Raw genomic sequence first — 17,661 nt, forward strand, 5'->3', positions numbered from 1 at the left:
AAAATTCTTTCATGGGATGTGGGCATCTCTGGCTAGGCCAGCGTTGAGTAAAGGGTGCACGAGAAGACAGGCAGATCCGCCTGAGTGAGATGGAGACTGAAAGAGTAGTGAATTAGGTTCACGGGGTAAGTCCTGGTAAGCCTGTAAGTTTAACTATAGTTTAAGAACCGAGATCTGGCATAGCACTAACCTTCAAGCAAGATATGCTAGCTTGTTAAATAGAGAACTGGCCTGAAGTGGCAGTTATCTGTCAATCACCTGAAAGCAGTTGGTTCAAATGGTGTTAATTACTGCGGTAGCAAGCTAAACTAGTTAGTGACTCATCAAGGGGGTCTATAATGGAGACAGGCTTTCCAAACCGCATGATCAGTAAGGGGCGCGCGAGGAGACAGGTGATTACCCCTGAGTGAGACAGAGACTGAATGAGTAGCAAATTAGGTTCACATAGGAATTTGGTACACGAGGGAAAGAGGTGTGGTATACAAAGGAATTATTCTAAATTAATTAAGTGAGGAATTAATTACATTAACTAAATAACATAATACCTGTCCTGCCAATGTTACTGATGTTGCAGCTGTGGAATGTGGGTGCTTCTGAACAACAAAGCATCTTTTTTGGCTGGCGCAGACACAATGGGCTGAATAGCCTCTGTAAAAGTCATAACTTTTCTACGGTTCTATGACAATCTCGTCTGTAGAAAGTGTAAGCAGATAGAAGAATTCCAGATTAGGATTATTGATCTGGAAGCTGAACTGCAGACACTGCGCTACATAAGGGTGGGGGAGAAATACCTAGACACTTTGTTGCAGAAGACAGTCACACCTCTTAGAATAAGGTCATCTGTTTTGGTCAGCAAAGAGGGACAGGAGGATGTGACCGAGAGTGAGGTAAAGGGACCGAGCGGACAGTAGTGGAGGAGCCTCAGACTTTGCAATTGTCAAGACATTTGGGGTGCTCACAACCTGTGTGGATGAAAGTGGGGTCTGCACGGTGGATGAGCAGGCTGGCCATGGTACAAGAAGTCATTCAAGCAGGGGGAGCAAACAGGATTGTAGTGCTGGTAGAGGACTGTATAGTGAGGGGGATTGTTCTGTTCTCTGCAGCAAAGAGCAAGAGTCCAGACGGCTATGTTGCCTGCCTGGTGCCAGGATTCGGGACATCTGCTCAGAGCTGAAGAGGAACTGCTAGTGGGAAGGGGAGGATCCAGTTGTCATACTCCATGTAGGTACCAACGACATAGGCAGGACAAGGAAAGAGCTTCTGCATAGTTAATGCGATGAGCTAGACACCAAATTAAGAAGTAGAACCTCAAAGGTAATCTCTGGATTATTACCTGAGGCACATGCAAATTGGCATAGGGAAAATAAGATTAGAGAGACAAATGCGTAGCTCAAAGATTGGTGTGGAAGAAACTGGTTCCGGTTCGTGGGACACAGGCACCAGTACTGGGGAAAGTGGGAGATGTACCGTCAGGATGGTCTGCACCTGAACCGTGCTGCGTTAGTGTTCTTGCGAATCGCATAGCTAGGGAAGTAGAGAGAGATTCAAACAAAACAAGGTGGGGTGAAGGATCAAGCTTTAGTAGATGTAGCAAATCAAGGGGTAGATTCAAGGCAGGAGAGTAAAATAGTAATATAGGAAATGAGGGTCATAGAATAGCAGGAAGGGAGAGAGAGATAAAACCTAAGAATACACCAATAGTCAAGTCTAGATATTACAAGGATAACAAAAAGACAAAACTAAAGGCTCTGTATTTGAATGCACAATACATTCATAACAAAGCAAATAAATTGATAGCGTACATTTAAGTAAATAAATATGATCTGATAGCAATTACGGAGACTTGGCTGCAGGATGACAAGGATTGGGTCCTTAATATTGAGGGTATATGACATTCAAGAATAGGAAGCAAGGTTAAAGTGGAGCGGCAGCACTGTTAATCAAGGATGGCATTTGTGCAATAGTTAGAGATGACCTTGGTTCAGAGGATCAGGATGTAGAATCGGATTGGGTGGAGATGAGAAATAGTCGGGGAAAGAAGTCATTAGTGGGAATGGTCTACAGGTCCCCTAACAGTAACCACAATGTAGGACAAAGTATTCAAGAAAAAATATTGGTTGCTTGTGATAAAGGGACAGCAATAATCATGGGTGATTTTAATCTATATATAAACTGGAAAAATCAGATTGGCAGTAGTAGTCTGGACGAAGAGTTCATAGAATACTTTCAAGATAGTTTCTTAGAGCAGCACGTTCTGGAACAACCAGAAAGCAGGTTATATTAGATTCCTGTGTAATGTGACAGGATTAATTAATGATTTCAGCGTGAAGGCAGCCCTCAGTAGCAGTGACCACAATATGATTGAATTTTACATCCAGATTGAAAAGGAGATGAGTGGGTCTAAGACTAGTATTTTAAACTTAAATAAAGGCAATATATGGGCATGAAAGTGAGCTAGTTGAAGTGAACAGGGATACTAGGCTAGAGGATAGATCAATAGAGAAGCAGCGGCAGTGCATATTTCAGAATAATCAGAACAAATATATTCCTACAATAAAGAAAAATTCTAAAGGGAGGACCCAGCATCCATGGTTAACTAAAGAAATTAGGAAAGCATAAAACTTAAAGAAAAAGCGTATAACTGCACAAAGGTGAGTGGCAGGTCAGATGAAGAAATTAGAGTATGAGAGGAATAGCTACAAATGTAAAAATGGATAGCAAGAGTTTGTACAGGTATTTAAAAAAGAAAAGAGTAAATAAAGTGTTGGTCCTCTAGAGAGTGAGAATGGGGAGTTAATAGTCGATAATAAGGAAATGGTGGATGAAATGAGCAAATATTTTGTTTCTGTCTTCACTATAACGGATAGAAAAAACAGTCCAGTAATAGCTGTAAATCAGGAAGTAGAAGAGAGAGGGGAACTTGGTGAAATTACAATCACTGTGGAAGTGGTACTTAGCAAACTGATGGAGCTGCAGGCTGACAAGTCTCTGGGTCCTGATGGACTTCATCTTAGGGTCTTAAAAGAGGTGGTTAATGAAGTAGTAGATGCGCTGCTGTGAATTTTCCAAAATTCCCTAGATTCTGGAAAGTAGCATCAGACTGGAAACTAGCAAATATAGCCCCCCCTATTCAACAAAGGAGGAAGTCAGAAAACAGGAAACTATAAGCCAGTTAGCTTGATGTCTGTCATGGGGAAGGTGTTAGAGTCGATCTTTAAAGAGGCTGGGCACACAGAAAAACACAAGGTAATCAGGAAGAGGCAGCATGATTTTGTGAAAGGGAAATCATGTTTAACCAATTTATTGGAGCTCTCTGAAGGAGTAACATGTGCTATGGATAAAGGGGACCCTGCAGACGTACCAAACTTGGATTTCCAGAGGGAATTTGATAATGTGCCACATCAAAGGGTTTAATGTGGAAAATAAAAGCTCATGGCAAAAGGGGCAACATACTATCCTGGATAGTAGATTGGCTGACTGGCTGTAAACAGAGTGTACATAATTGGGTCTTTTCCTGATTGGCAGGATGTGACTATTATCGTCCCACAAGGGTCTGTGCTGGGGCCTCAACTTTTTACAACTTGCACGAATGACTTAGATGAGGGGAGTGAAGACATGGCAGCTAAATTTGCAGATGACACAAAGATAGGTAGGAAAATATGTTGTAAAGAATACATAAAGAGGTTGCAGATGGAGTATAATGTAGGAAAATCTGAAGTTGTTCACTTTGGCAGGAAGAATAAAATAACGGTATTATTTAAACGGAGAACAATTGCAGAATTCAGAGATGCAGAAGGATCTAGGTGTTCTAGTACATGAGTCACAAAAAGTTAGTATGCAGGTACAGCAAGTAATTAAGAAGGCTAATGGAATGCTATCCTTTATTATGAAAGGAATTGAACATAAAAGTAAGGATGTTATGCTTCAGTTATACTGGGCATGGTAAGACCAGATCTCGAATATTTTGTGCAGTTTTGGTCTCCTTATTTAAGGAAGGATGTAAAGACAAACTGGACAAGCTTGTTTATACTGGAGTTTAGAAGAGTGAGGGGTGACTTGATTGAAGTATATAAGATCTGAATGGTCTTGACAATGTGGACACGGAAAGGATTTTTCCTCCGGTGGATGAGTCCAGAACCAGGGGGCACTGTTTTAAAATGAGGGGTTGCCCTTTTAGAATAGAGATGAGGAGAGTTTTTTTCTCTCTCAGAGTTGTGTGATTTTGGAACGCTCCGCCTCAGAAGGCGGTGGAGGCAGGGCCATTGAATATTTTTAAGGCGGAGGTAGATAGATTCTTGTTAGGCAAGGGAATCAAAAGTTACCATGGGTAAATGGGAATGTAGAATGGGTAATATAAACAGATCAGCCATGATCTTATTGAATGGTGCAGCAGACTCAAGGGGCTGAATGACCTACTACTGCTCCTATTTCGTATGTTTGTTTGTATGTTCGTATTTATTGCCTATCCCTAATTGTAATTGAGAAGGTGGTGGTGACCTGCCTTCTTGAAATGCTGCATGCTTCCAGACCTTTCAGTGAGGCATCTAGTTGTTTCCCTAGGATCATAAAATTGCGATGTCAATGCTTTTGATAATGACTGTTTCAATGCTTCAAAGAGGTATTGTGGTCTTCGTGCCACAGGAAAGGCATATTCTTTCTCAACAATTCCCTTAGCGATTAAGATTTTTGAGCTAAATTGGGAATGTCTGGAGACAAGAATATAAAGAGACCTGGACATCTTCGAAGATTGTCCTTATCTTGAGGAGTTGGCATAGTTTTAATATCCACTATTTTATTTGGATCGGGACACATGCAAGCACTGGAATGAATAGAACCGAAGAAGTTGATCTGCTGCATGTTGATGTTGCATTTCAGACTTGTACACCAATTACGTGCTGCTTGCATTAATAAATGCAGCTTGTGGTCATGTTCTTGATTTGTTCTTCCCACAGCAGTTACATCAGTTACCGATGCATTCTGGTACAGTGCATTTATGTGGTCCATGTGAGCTTGAAAGAGATCCTGGCTAACAGCCTGAAAGGAAGTAATTGAAAACAATATTTTTCAAATGGGATATAAAACATAGTAAGCTCTTGGGAATTCTCTGTGAGATGTACTGACCAGTAACTATGCTTGGCATCAAGCTTGGAGAAGAATCTAGCACCTGCTAATCTCAGATTTAACTCTTCTAAAGTGAGTATTTTGTATGGATAGCATTTCGAAGCTGTGTTTGAATGTCAAGGATCGAGACATACTCTCAATGATCCATCCTTCTTTGACATGTGTGATTAAGCTGCACCAATCTGTGTGCTCTATACTCTTCTAGTGATTCCGTCTTTCTCCATTTTGTCCAGATCGACTTTCAGTTTGTCTTGTGTGCGGATGCTGCACTTACATGGCAAACCACTTGACAGACATGCATTCTTCTGCAAGTGTAATGGTGCAGCTCCCTTGAAATTGCCTTGATATTTCAATGTTAGGTCTGAACTAAAGCGATAGGAGTAGTTCTGAGGTTTATCTGCCTTGTGATGTCTGATTGATTAGATGGAGTGTGAGGTCCCGACATGCTGGTAGACCTGCAATCGCTGGGCCTTTAGCTTCCATAATATAGAACATCTCTGACAATTGATTGTACTTGCACTCCAGGGCTATAGATCCTGCACATGGAATTAGTGAACGATTATATGCTGAAAGTTTCATAGCAGTAGGTTTAACCATGGCCTTCCACATCCGTGGATACATGTCTTTTAGAATTCGCAGGGGTAGTATGTTGGCACTTGCCCCTAAGTCAATCTTGGCCAGTGACGAATAGTTATCAACTTTCTTAGGATGGACAGTTTGAATCTTGGCAAACATTTCAGATGGCGTGACAGTATCTATGTTTTCCATAATTTTTACGGTGTGAAGCATGTGTTTACTGCTCTTCATCTCATCGTGCACATCATTGTCATTTTTTGGTTTGTCATTCACCTCATGTATATGTTTCTGACTGGATACCAGATGGTCACATCAGTTGCCTGAAGGTACCCATGGTGTACGGTCTGTTTGGATCAGTGCATGTCTCTTTGTAGCTGCATCAGCCTTTGCTCTAGTGCATTACCGCTGACAATGGCCCTTTCTGCCACATGCCTTGCAGAATTGATGGAAAACAGAATCACAGAATTGTTATGGTGCAGAAGGAGGCCATTCGGTGTCTGCACTGGTTCTCTGAACATTTTAACTTAATGCCAATCTCCTGCCTTTTTCCCCTGACCCTGCACATTGTTTCTATTTAAATACTCATCCAATGCCCTCTTGAATGCCTCAATTGAATCTGCCTCCCCCACACTTCCATGCAGTACATTCTAAACCCTAACTACCCACTGTGTGAAAAAGTTTTTTCTCACCTCACATTTGCTTCTTTTGCAAAACACTTTAAAACTGTGCCCTCTGGTTCTCGATCCATTTACGATCGGAAACAGTTTCTTCCTATCTAATCTGTCCAGACCCCTCATGATTTTGAAAACTTCTATCTTAGCCTTCTCCAAGGAAAACAGTTCCAACTTCTCCAATCTTTTCTCACAATGAAGTGTCTCATCCCTGGAACCATTCTCATAAACCTCTTCTGCACACTCTCCAATGCATTCACATCCTTCCTATAGTATGGCGCCCAGAACTGTACACAATACTCCAGCTGAGGTCTAACCAGTGTCTTATATAAGTTCATCATAACCTCCCTGCTCTTGTACACTATGCCGCTACTAATGAAGCCTAGACTACTGTATGCTTTAGAAACAGCTCTCTCCACCTGTTCTACCACCTTTAATGACTTATGTACACATACACCCAGGTCTCTCTGCTCCTGTATACCCTTTAGAATAGTATCCTTTATTTTATACTGTCTCTCCATGTTCTTTGTACCAAAGTGTATCACCTCACACTTCTCTGCATTGAACTTCGTCTGCCACCTATCTGCCCACTCCACCAATGTGTCAATGTCCTTTTGAAGTTCTACCCTGTCCTCCTCACAGTTTACATTTCTCCAAAGTTTTGTGTCATCTGCAAACTTTGAAATTGTCCCCTGCGCACCAAGATCTAGATCATTAATATATATCAGGAAAAGCAAGGGTCCCAATACCGAACCCTGGGGAGCTCCACTACAAACCTTCTGTCAGCCCAAAAAATACCCATTAACCATTACTCCCTATTTCCTATCCCTCAGCCAATCCTGCATCCATGTTGCTACTGTCCCTTTTATTCCATGACCTATAACTTTCCTCTTAAGCCTGTTGTGTGGCACTGTATCAAATGTTTTTTGGAAGTCCGTTTACACCACATCAATGGCCTTTCCCTCAACAACCATCTCTGTTACTTCTTCAAAAAAACTTCAGAAAGTTAGTTAGACATGATTTTCCTTTAACAAATCCATGCTGACTCTTCTGAATCAATCCACAATTTTCCATGTGACTATTAATTCTATCTCAAATAATTGTTTCCAGAAGTTTCCCTGCCATTGAAGCTAAACTGACTGATCTGTAATTACAGGGCTGATCTTTACAACCTTTTTTGAACAAGGGCGTAATGTTTGCAATTCTCCAGTCCTCCAGCACCTCCCCCGAATCCAGGGAACATTGAAAGATTATTGCCAGTGCCTCTGCAATTTCCACTCTCACTTCCTTTAATATTCGTGGATGCATCTCAACCGGTCCCGGTGCCTTATCAACTTTAAGTACCAACAGCTTATCCAATATAACCTCTTTATCAATTTTAAACCCTCCTAGTGACTGAGTTTCCTCCTCTGTCACCATGGCCTGGGCAGCAGCTGCCTCATAGGTGACAGCAACCATACAGTGAGAGAGACAGCTTTCATGAATATAATTTAGTTTATAGTATTAATTGTATTAACCCTTTGTTCTCCACTTCAATTCCTCCTTTTGGCCCCTGGTCAAATTACATCTGACCAGGTGGACACAATGACTGGACCCTCAGTTGACAGGTTGTCCTGAGATTCTACTGGACACCTGTTTTATGTTTACATCCCTAGTCAATTTGCAGTTCTCTGACAGCTTTGCTAGTCATCCTGGTGATGTTCACCCGGAATTGGAACATGAATAGTCAGATTAAACACGATAATTATCATCTTGACATCCCTTCTCTGGTGGTGGTGCTGAGGCAGCAACCGGGACATATCGCCTGTTTGACATCATTAACATTTACACTGTGTGCGAGATCATCACCTTTTGGTAACAACAAATGCAGATGCTGATGATCAGGACGAGCTCTGAAGTGACGGCAACAGCTATTGTGCGGAATTCGTACCAATTATATTGCATGCGGCTTGCCACAGTGCTAGCATTAGCAGAGCCTCTCAATTCCCTGGCCTTCCCTTTGGCGAAATATCAGTTGCACTCTCCCTTTTGCCATAACCTAATGACTCTGATCGATATAGCTTCTAGCTGTCAGTAGGGCCTTCCTGGCGTGTCATCCAACCAAGGACTGAAGACCAGACCCATTGGAGCTCTCCCTGCTAGATGGAAATCTCCCCGGGTGAATGAGTCAGAAACACGAAGACAGAATGTATTGTAGTCCCTACAGCCCAATCCTCCATAGAAGTAATCAGTCTCAGCAGTCTGGGAGCACCACTGGGCTGGAGATGCCTGGACCGCTTGAAGGGCTGTACTGTGACTGTCACCAAGGAATTGCCATTCATTGATCTTAAGGTGTTACATGTAGACACTATATAATGTTGTGATGCAGTACAGCACTCGCCTGTGGTCAGGAGCAACGCGCTATCAGCCCCTTTTACCATATATCCATATGATCCCACTCTATACACTTACCCATGTGTGACCACCTCTAGAAATTCAACTTTATATTCCCCCCCAACCCCCGGGTACATTATTCATACTTTGTGGCATTATGAGTAGAAATCTAAGTATTCTTTTTCCTGCGCTGACCGGCTGCTTTATCGGTAGCTCTCTTCTTCCTTGCTGCAGGTTAATTAAACTCAAGCTACTGACCTCCCAGTCAGCATGCTGGGGCACAGTTCAAAGACTAGTATCGTCAATATCTAATTCCACATTATTAGTTCCTGGGCCATTATATCACATGTTCTTCCTTTGGACTAGGACTCAGTTGATTTCATCATGGCCTCTCCCAGTTGGGACATTCCTTTTAGTAACTCTTTCCTTGTAGCTCTACTGTTGTAAATGCATATTCCGTAACTTGGGCAGCAAACTACAGGCCTTTAGTGCAATCTTGCAACACCCACGAGGCGTAATCATCAATACTTAAGAGTCACCATGAATTCAAGACTGAGTTAATGCTCCCGAATAGTCCCCCCACATCCCCAAATATGCTTTGTTTCCATCTACCCTTATGGATCTTTACTTCAGGAGCTACATGAGTTTTGTAATCACTGATTAGCTCCTGCAACTTGTGCTCTGCCCAAACAACTGATTCTGGAAGATCGCCACAATTGTCCTTTAAGGTTGGGATTTATTCTACTCAAATTATGTGTTACTTCTAATATGACCATGGTAACATGGTGCAACGGTGTTTTCTGGTTCCCTGTCCTGAACATGCCGTCCTTGGGAGGCATCACAATGATGGGACACTGTTTTTTATTCTTTTGCAGGATCGTTGTTACCTTCTGGGCTATTAGCATATGTGTATGTGCAATTAAAATAACAGGTTATGAGGGGCATAAGACAGGGTAGACAGGAAGGAATTTTTCCCATTGGTGGAGGGATCAATAACTAGGGGGCATAGATTTAAGGTAAGGGGCAGGAGTTTTAAAGGGGATGTGAGGAAGAATTTTTTCACCTGGAGGGTAGTGGGAATCTGGAACTCACTGCCTGAAAGGGTAATAGAGGCAGAAACCCTCATAACATTTAAGAAGTATTTGGATGTGCACTTGCATTGCCATGGCATTCAAGGCTATAGGCCTAGTGCTGGAAAATGGGATTAGAATAGTTAGGTACTTGTTTGACTGGCGCAGACTCAATGGGCCGAAGGGCCTTTTTCTTTGCTGTAAATCTCTATGACTCTATGAGATTATGTATGGACTTTAAAAATTCTCCAACTCCCCCTTTACCTGTATCCCAAGTAAATCTTCACCAAGGCAACAATAACCCATAGACTTTAAACAGACACCAGGCAAAGCACATTTGACCTTACAAATTCAAAATGAGGCTCCTTGCAATTAGGTTCCTTTGCAGACACAGTTGGAGGCTTACAGGCTGGTTAGATCTTAAATGCCTCTACCTTACATACAATCTCCTTTCCCCCTTTATACCTAGCTTCCCCTTTGAATGTAAACTTTCCATGGTGTCACTCGGCTTTTAACTTCACATCTCCTAACAACAACGTTTTCATCCCACTAATTTTATTAGTAACGTTGCTTGGTGTCTCCCAGCTAGGTACAAAATTTTACTCCCACTCTGGAATGCTTTCTTCAACAAATACAAATGTACCCTTTACTTTTTAACTTCCTTACTGTTTACCCAATTAACATCTCAAATCACTTTTCATCAAAGCACCCAGACTAGCTGGCTTTAATCTAATTAAGACACACACAGTCAAACACATAGGGGAGAATTTTCTCCCCATTGGGTGGGCAGTGTGGGAGCGGGCGGTCACTGCCATTTTACATGGGCGGGCCAAGTAAGGCCTGCCTAGCATGACGGGCACCCGGGAGCACTCAGTGCGGGCGGTGGGGGGGGGGAGAAGGGAGATTCGGGGCCTGCACTCTTCCGTGCATGCGCCGAAAGAGCGCAGAAATCTCCCTGAGGCACAGAGCTGCCTCAGGGAGATTAATATGATTATGAAAAGTTGAAAAACAGAATTTAAAAAATTATTCAGCCATGTCCCCTCATGTGACAGTGTCACATAAGCTGAATGAATTTTAATAAAAATTTTTATTGAAGTTATAAACCCTTCATGAAACCTCATCCCACCCGTAGATGAGGTTCCATGAAAAATGCGAAGGCCGCTGGGGCTCTGTGCCTGTCCACCAACCTTAAGGTTGAACGGGCAGCCCTGACAGCTACTTCAATTAGGTGAATAATAGCCTTAATAGGCCTTTGACAGTTTGGCGGGCGCGCAGCCGACTCCAGTGCGCGCCCACCGAACTGAAGATCGGAATGACGCGCGGTGATGTCGGGACACATGCCCGACATCACTGCGGGTCATTTTACATGTCAGCGTGCGAGGCCCGCCCCCACACCACGACCAGAAGATTCCGCCCATAGACACAGACCCCACTATAACTCCATTTTAAAAATAATTTCCAATAACATTATAGACATTAATATCTCTTCATGACATTCTTCAGTGCAGCTGCAGCATGTTCCCTCTAATGTTCATTACTTCACAATTTCTCTATCTGTTAGATTGTTCCCACAGCTTTAATTGAAAAGCTCCTCTTCACCCATCATATTCGGTGATAATCACTGCCCTTTCCCACAAATCCTTGCTTTTGCATTTATGGAAAGTCTATCAGGTCTGTAGGATCGTGCTGTGTATTCTGCCAATCAACTTCATCATCTAGGATTTCAGTGTCTTAAACGAATGCACCACTTGATAATTCTTCCTGACTTTCAGGTAATCTTCTCAAAGGATCAGATGGGGTCTCTGTCTCAAGTTCTTTGCTTATCTGCCCCTGGACGGTCCCAATTCTCAGGTGTGGCCAGATTATCAAATTCAGTTCTCTTAAAAAGTTCATAGACAAAGAGAAAGCTGTCACATCTCGTCACATCTACACTTCCCTTTCACTAGAACATACATCAATACCAGATTGATAGATTCACTTGAATACGCCCCATGTGAGTCATTCCAATTCCTATTTGGTGTTGTGTTCTTTCTCCCTAACTCCATCTCCTACCCTCAATCATTTCCTCATACCATTTTACACATGCAATAGTTGCCATCTTATCTCATTACAACTTTACATTTCAATAACGTGTTTTCACAATATCTTTAAAACAGAAATCAAACATTTCTGTTTGCTTCCAGTTGTTAACATGTTTTGCTTGTTTGTTCTTTCTTCAAATTACATTTTACTTTTCTCAAAAGTAACCCACTACATTGTGCCTGCCTTCTTCATTTTAAAATGATCCCAAATTCAAATAACAATGTTGTTGGGCTGACAGGTTTTGTTAGTGTTCAACTTTATTTCTTCCAAAAACAAACGTTATTTTGATACTGAGAAACCACCCAGACTTGTTTTTTTTTGAAAATTAGAATTTTGTTTATCCCCTTAAACTTCAGGTAAATTTCCCTTTGATGCTTGAAACAGCAACTCATGTTGAGCTATTTTATCAATTCCAATCTCAGAAACAATTATGTCAAGGCTTGGTGGCTTTAGATGGTTTTAAAAAGTCTGATATTCATTGATCAGTGTTTTTACATCAGATCTCCCATTCTTAAGCACATTGTCTCAAAAGATTACAAATAGTAACAAACAGCCTGAAGGGCTAAGGCTACTCTGAATGGCAAAGCCTTTATGCTGTGCTTTAATTCTCAAAACTCTTTGGCGGGTGGGGGCACAGGGGTTTCACTCAGAGCTGGAAACCATCATCACTTGTTTTAACAAAACCACAAACAATCCAATGTGGCTCTGACCAAGTGCTGAATGGGTTATATGTCCAATCATATCTGTAAATTTGGAAAATTAAAACCGAATAATGCCCAATATACATTTAGTAATCCAAAGATTGCGATGAATTTTAAAAAAGAAGCAGTCAGCAGAAAGAGTTAATTGCACTGCTTGTTTTGGGGTGGTGGGGCAGAGAAAACTTGGCACAGAATTGTAACACTTTCCATGATTTCTAAAAAAAACTTCGATTGGGGAAGCTCAATCAAAAACCAAACTCCATTTCAGACTTGCTTTATTAAATTCATTTGTTAGCTTTTCTTTAACTTCCCCCACATTCTAGACTAAATTTCAATTATTTTGAAACCATTTAGCATTTTGTAAGTCATTTTTCAACCAATTTCTCTTGAATTTATCCTTTTCCTCCTTTAAACCATTTTCAAATTTCAATGTTCGCTACTTAACCAAATTTGAAAGAAAAACCTATTCAAACCTTAATTTGAATTTTTAACTGTCCTTGTCTAACTCATGTTTTGAAAAGTTCAAATTGGATTGCTGCCAGACTTCTTCAAGACTTGAGGCTTTATATTTTGGGAACGAACTGTGTCGCTTTATTAAATTCAGCACAGAAACTCACAGCATTTTAAATTAATGTCAACTGTTTCCAAACCTTTAAAAACTTCCCTTTCCTCTTTGGAGGACTTTGTCAGGAACCAGACCTTAAACCTTTAAACTTTGTAAGAAGTTTCTAGCCCATGATCAATCGAACTCAGGATCAGTTGTTTCAAAATTCCAATTTATGCTATTGAATATTAAAACTACCCTGTCCTCATGGGCAGAATTGGCAAGCCCAGGAGCGGCTGGGAAATGGCCTGCTGCCTGCGATCGGTCCCCAACTGTGATTTCACACTAGGCGGGCCTTAATAGGTGCGGCTCCTCACTGGTCAGGAAGGGGTGGGCGGGGGTGGCTGCTTGTCAGCCACTGGGTCCAATGGTGACTCGCCGGCCACTTTATAAACAGCCCAGGCAGCCACCGGAAGGCTGCCACAGAAGAATGTCTCCTCTGCGTCTTCAACATTCAAGTTATGGAGTCGAGTGCGGCTGGACACGGCAGGCAGGAGGGCAGGTCGGGTGGGCACTCGGCCCCCCCGCTTTCAGATGAGTGCCTCGCCGCTCTCCTGGAGGAGGTGGCTGCCAGGAGGGACACCCTTGTCCTCAGAGAGGGGAGGAGGCGGTGGCGTGGGTTGGAGATGGGGGGCTAGGGGGGTTGAGTCATGGGGTAAGGGTCAGGCCCATGGGGTTGGGGGGGAGCGTGTGGTGGTGTTGGCTGAGGAGACCTGTACGGGTGGGGGGAATTCCATGGGAGAGTCGGCAAGTTAGGAATACCGTCGGTGGGGTGGTTAGTCAGGGGTCAGAGAGACCCCTGGGGGATTGGGGCTGTGAGGGGGATCCCTGTGGGGGGATCGGTCAGGGCCTTTACAATAGATACCCAGAATTTAGAAGAGGTTTTAATTCTTCTCACATTTTTTTGGGTAACTATTGGTATAACCCTTTAAACCACATTTTGGGATGGTTTCCAGCACAGGGCAATTGTCCAGAGGAAGCGTGCACTTCTGGGCAATTGCCGTGCAAACCCTTACCTGGGAACTTCCCAGGGGGATTCCCCAGCGTATTTTTTGGGTACCCCCCAAATCCGATGCCTGGAGCTCGGAGGTTACGCCCTTTATTCTTTACTTTGTAGCATAACTGGCACTCACCTACCCAGTGCTTGCAACCTGTCCCTTCTCCTGGGTCCTTGACCCAATGCACAAGGTTCTTCACTTTTGTGAATACTGGTTACGCATTCCCACTCCGGCCCTATTGGTTGACTAACAGTCGCAAGGCTCTTCACCTCAGAAGGGCACCCAATGAGCTCCCTCCCCAGCCTGTCCATTGGCTGTCGGCAATCCGTTGCACAGGGCTCTTCACCTCTGGGTACACCCGTTAAGTAATTCCCACCTGCCCAACCCTGGGCCAGAGTGTCTAACACAGTCGGTCAGACTTAACTAAACATGGGCTATATAAAATAAACAATACTCACCCCGGTGTCTGCTGTCCATAGGGACTTTCCTTCAGTATTGCTGAAAAAAGACATTTTGTCGAAGCTTTTCATCTTGTGCTCATCAGGACAGTCACAAGAATACCAATGTCAGGGGAAGCAACAACTTTATACTCTCTGAGAAGAGAGTGCTGATTGGTTGGCAAATGGACTCTGATTGGTGGAGGAATTGCCATGGAGAATGCACTAGTTAATGGTGACTGACAGTTAATTGCCAAGCATTGGTTCCTTTAATTGGAGCTGTCAGTGGATCCTGTTCGTGACACCAACTTGTTGTGGAACAAATGCCACTCAGAGTCTAGAGTTAGTTAATGTTAGAGAATCTTTATTACAAGTAAGCAGGGGAATGCTTCAGCAAACCAAAGCATCTCAAAGAGCAGTTACAATAACATACATTTATACAGTTGCAGCTGGACAGGCATGTTTAGAGTGCAAGTTAGTGGAATGTACAGGACGTAAGGAAAGTAAAATAAAATTTGAAAACAGCTCGGTCTTAATGATTATAGCAAAACACAGTGAGGAAAACAATAACAGATGTATAGGTCAAGGGTACAATAGCAAAAATACAGTGAGAGAGACAGCTTTCATGAATGTAACTTACTTTATAACTCATATTAATCGTATTAACCCTTCATTCCCCACATCATCATGTTGTGTTGTTAGAGATGGTGGCATAGTAGTAGTGGTAAGGTCACTGAGGTAGTAATCCAGTACTCTGGGAACATGGGTTCAAATCCAGGGCAGCTGGTGGAATTTGAATTTAGTTAACAAAATCTGGAATTGAAAGCTAGCCTCAGTAATGGTGACCGTGTAACTACCATTGATTGTCGTAAAAACTCATTTGGTTTACTAATGTCCTTTAGGGAAGGAAATCTGCTGTCCTTACCTGGTCTGGCCTACATGTGACTCCAGACCCACAACGATGTGGTTGACTCTTAACTGCCCTCTGAAATGACCGAGCAAACCACTCAGTTCAAGGACAATTAGGGATGGGCAATGAATGCTGGCCTTGTCAGCGACCCCCACATCCCATGAAAGAATAAAAAAATATAATTTTATTTACTGTACAAGTACACAAGGCACAAATCACTCATAAGGAATTGGATAAACATGTTGCGGGTTCATTTACTAAGACTAGACCCATTAGAACAGTTGTGCATAGGTATAAAGCTTGAAGATATCACGGCTGCTATGTGTATGCTCAGCTCAAAGCAAAAGTGAAATTAAGACTAGATCACATGTCACATTTTTCTTCTAATGATGTCATGCTGATATCCCATAAAGGCATAATACGACAGTCACATCCTGCCAATGAGACCACCTGCCCATTATCCCTACTCTCTTTCTTCTGCCGCTCAGCCAATTTCCTAACCAAATCAATCATTTACTTTCAATTTCATGGACTTCAGCTTCAGATAAGGTGCTCACCACACCTTCTCAAGGGCAATTAGGAATGGGTAACAAATGTTGGCCTAACCAGCAATGCTCACATCCTATGGAAGAATTTTAAAGAATTGACATTAGTAGGTGATATATTGCATAACTGTCTCATCTACTGCACTTCAGTTCCCTCACAGCACTTCAATTCCATTCAGGTTCTGATCAGTCCATGGTCCATTTTCTTTTTCAAATTGAACTCATGGTTAGTGGTGTAACACAAGGTTGTTATGGAAATGAATTAGTCCTGTGTGCAAATGTTGCAAATTTCTGCATTATAGAGTGCAGTAAGGATTCATTTTATTTGAAGTGAGGTATAATTGAACTGCTTGCTTTGACATTCTTGTGTAATTTCTGGATCTTGACAGCTCCTCTTCGTTCAATCTCAAGGCTGACTGTAATGCTCATTGTTTCTGCTTTGATTACACATTCAATCCTGTGTGTGGAGTCGACACCATAGAATATATCTCACCGTGCCAAGCTGGCTGCACTCATTCCGCCTTCAATCATTCCACAAGGATGATTATGGTAAGTGTTACTGGGGTTCATCAAAAGCAACTTCCACTTGCTCCATTTTATTTTTTCTCTGCCTATCCGAACATGTGCAGTGCAGTGGAACAGGTACTGTGGTCATTATAAGGAAGCACTAACATTTGATGGAAGCTGTATCAACCTCTTTCTTCACCTTTAGAAACATCCATAAAGCACAATCTGAGCCCAGTGGCTGAGATAAAAACAGAAAACACTGGAAAATTTCAGCAGTTCTGGTAGTATCTGTGGAGAGAGAGAAACAGAATTAACGTTTCAAGTCCACATGACTCTTCTTCAAAGCTGAAGAGAGTTGGAAATGTGATGAGTTTTATACTGTTGACAAGGGGGTTGGGATGGAGCAGGTGGAGGAAAATAAAGGGTCAGGGATAGGTTGGAGGTCAGAATAGATAAAATGACAATGATCTCATGGGCACAAGACAAAGGGAGTAGTAATGAAAGTGTTAAAGACTAAAGCAGGTGTTAATAACAGCATAAAGTGTTAAAATAGCAGAAAGTGTTAATAGCAGAACAAGATTCAGGGCTTTCTGAAAGCAAAACCTGAGAACAAGATACAGGCTGGCACTTGGAGAGTGGGGGGTGGGGGGACGGGTGTGAGGGGACAGGGGTGGAAAAAAATCAAAATAGAGAACAGTTGCCAGATCTTCTTTCCTGTCATGGCATCTCTTTTCATTATCATTAGGTATTGAGGTTTCTTGTGGCAAATCTTTATCTGAAAGGTTGAAACTCAAGCCATTATTGTTGCTGCAGGAACACAAGGACAACATCCCAAACTCACAAACAAAACCTGAGTAATTTTCCTTACAGGGGAGAAAGTAGACTAGTAAAGTAACAAATAGGCTTGTGAGGGCCCATTATTCTGGCTGTCCCATGTGGGAATGTATATTTCTCATGGTTCAGGAAGAAGAATAAAGAGCTGGGCTGCTCGGTCTTTGCTGATTTTATGCAGCCGACTCCCTTCTGGCTTCCTTATGGATTGGGTGAAGCTGGGCCTGGAATAATG

At 42.4% G+C, this 17,661-nt stretch overlaps 1 protein-coding gene across 4 annotated transcripts in view; it reads left to right on the forward strand.

Moving 5' to 3' along the window:
• Window positions 1–17,661, forward strand: part of LOC144673605 (solute carrier organic anion transporter family member 2A1-like) — a 210,664-nt gene that overhangs the window by 128,445 nt on the left and 64,558 nt on the right. For all 4 annotated transcript variants that reach the window (XM_078535353.1, XM_078535356.1, XM_078535354.1 and 1 more), the window contains one exon: window positions 16,478–16,637. In XM_078535353.1, the coding sequence (XP_078391479.1) occupies window positions 16,478–16,637 (160 nt within the window). The remainder of the gene's footprint in view (window positions 1–16,477; window positions 16,638–17,661) is intronic.

The sequence above is a fragment of the Cetorhinus maximus genome, unplaced genomic scaffold (genome assembly GCF_964194155.1).
Source record: "Cetorhinus maximus unplaced genomic scaffold, sCetMax3.hap1.1 HAP1_SCAFFOLD_396, whole genome shotgun sequence".
Taxonomy (NCBI): Eukaryota; Metazoa; Chordata; class Chondrichthyes; order Lamniformes; family Cetorhinidae; genus Cetorhinus; species Cetorhinus maximus.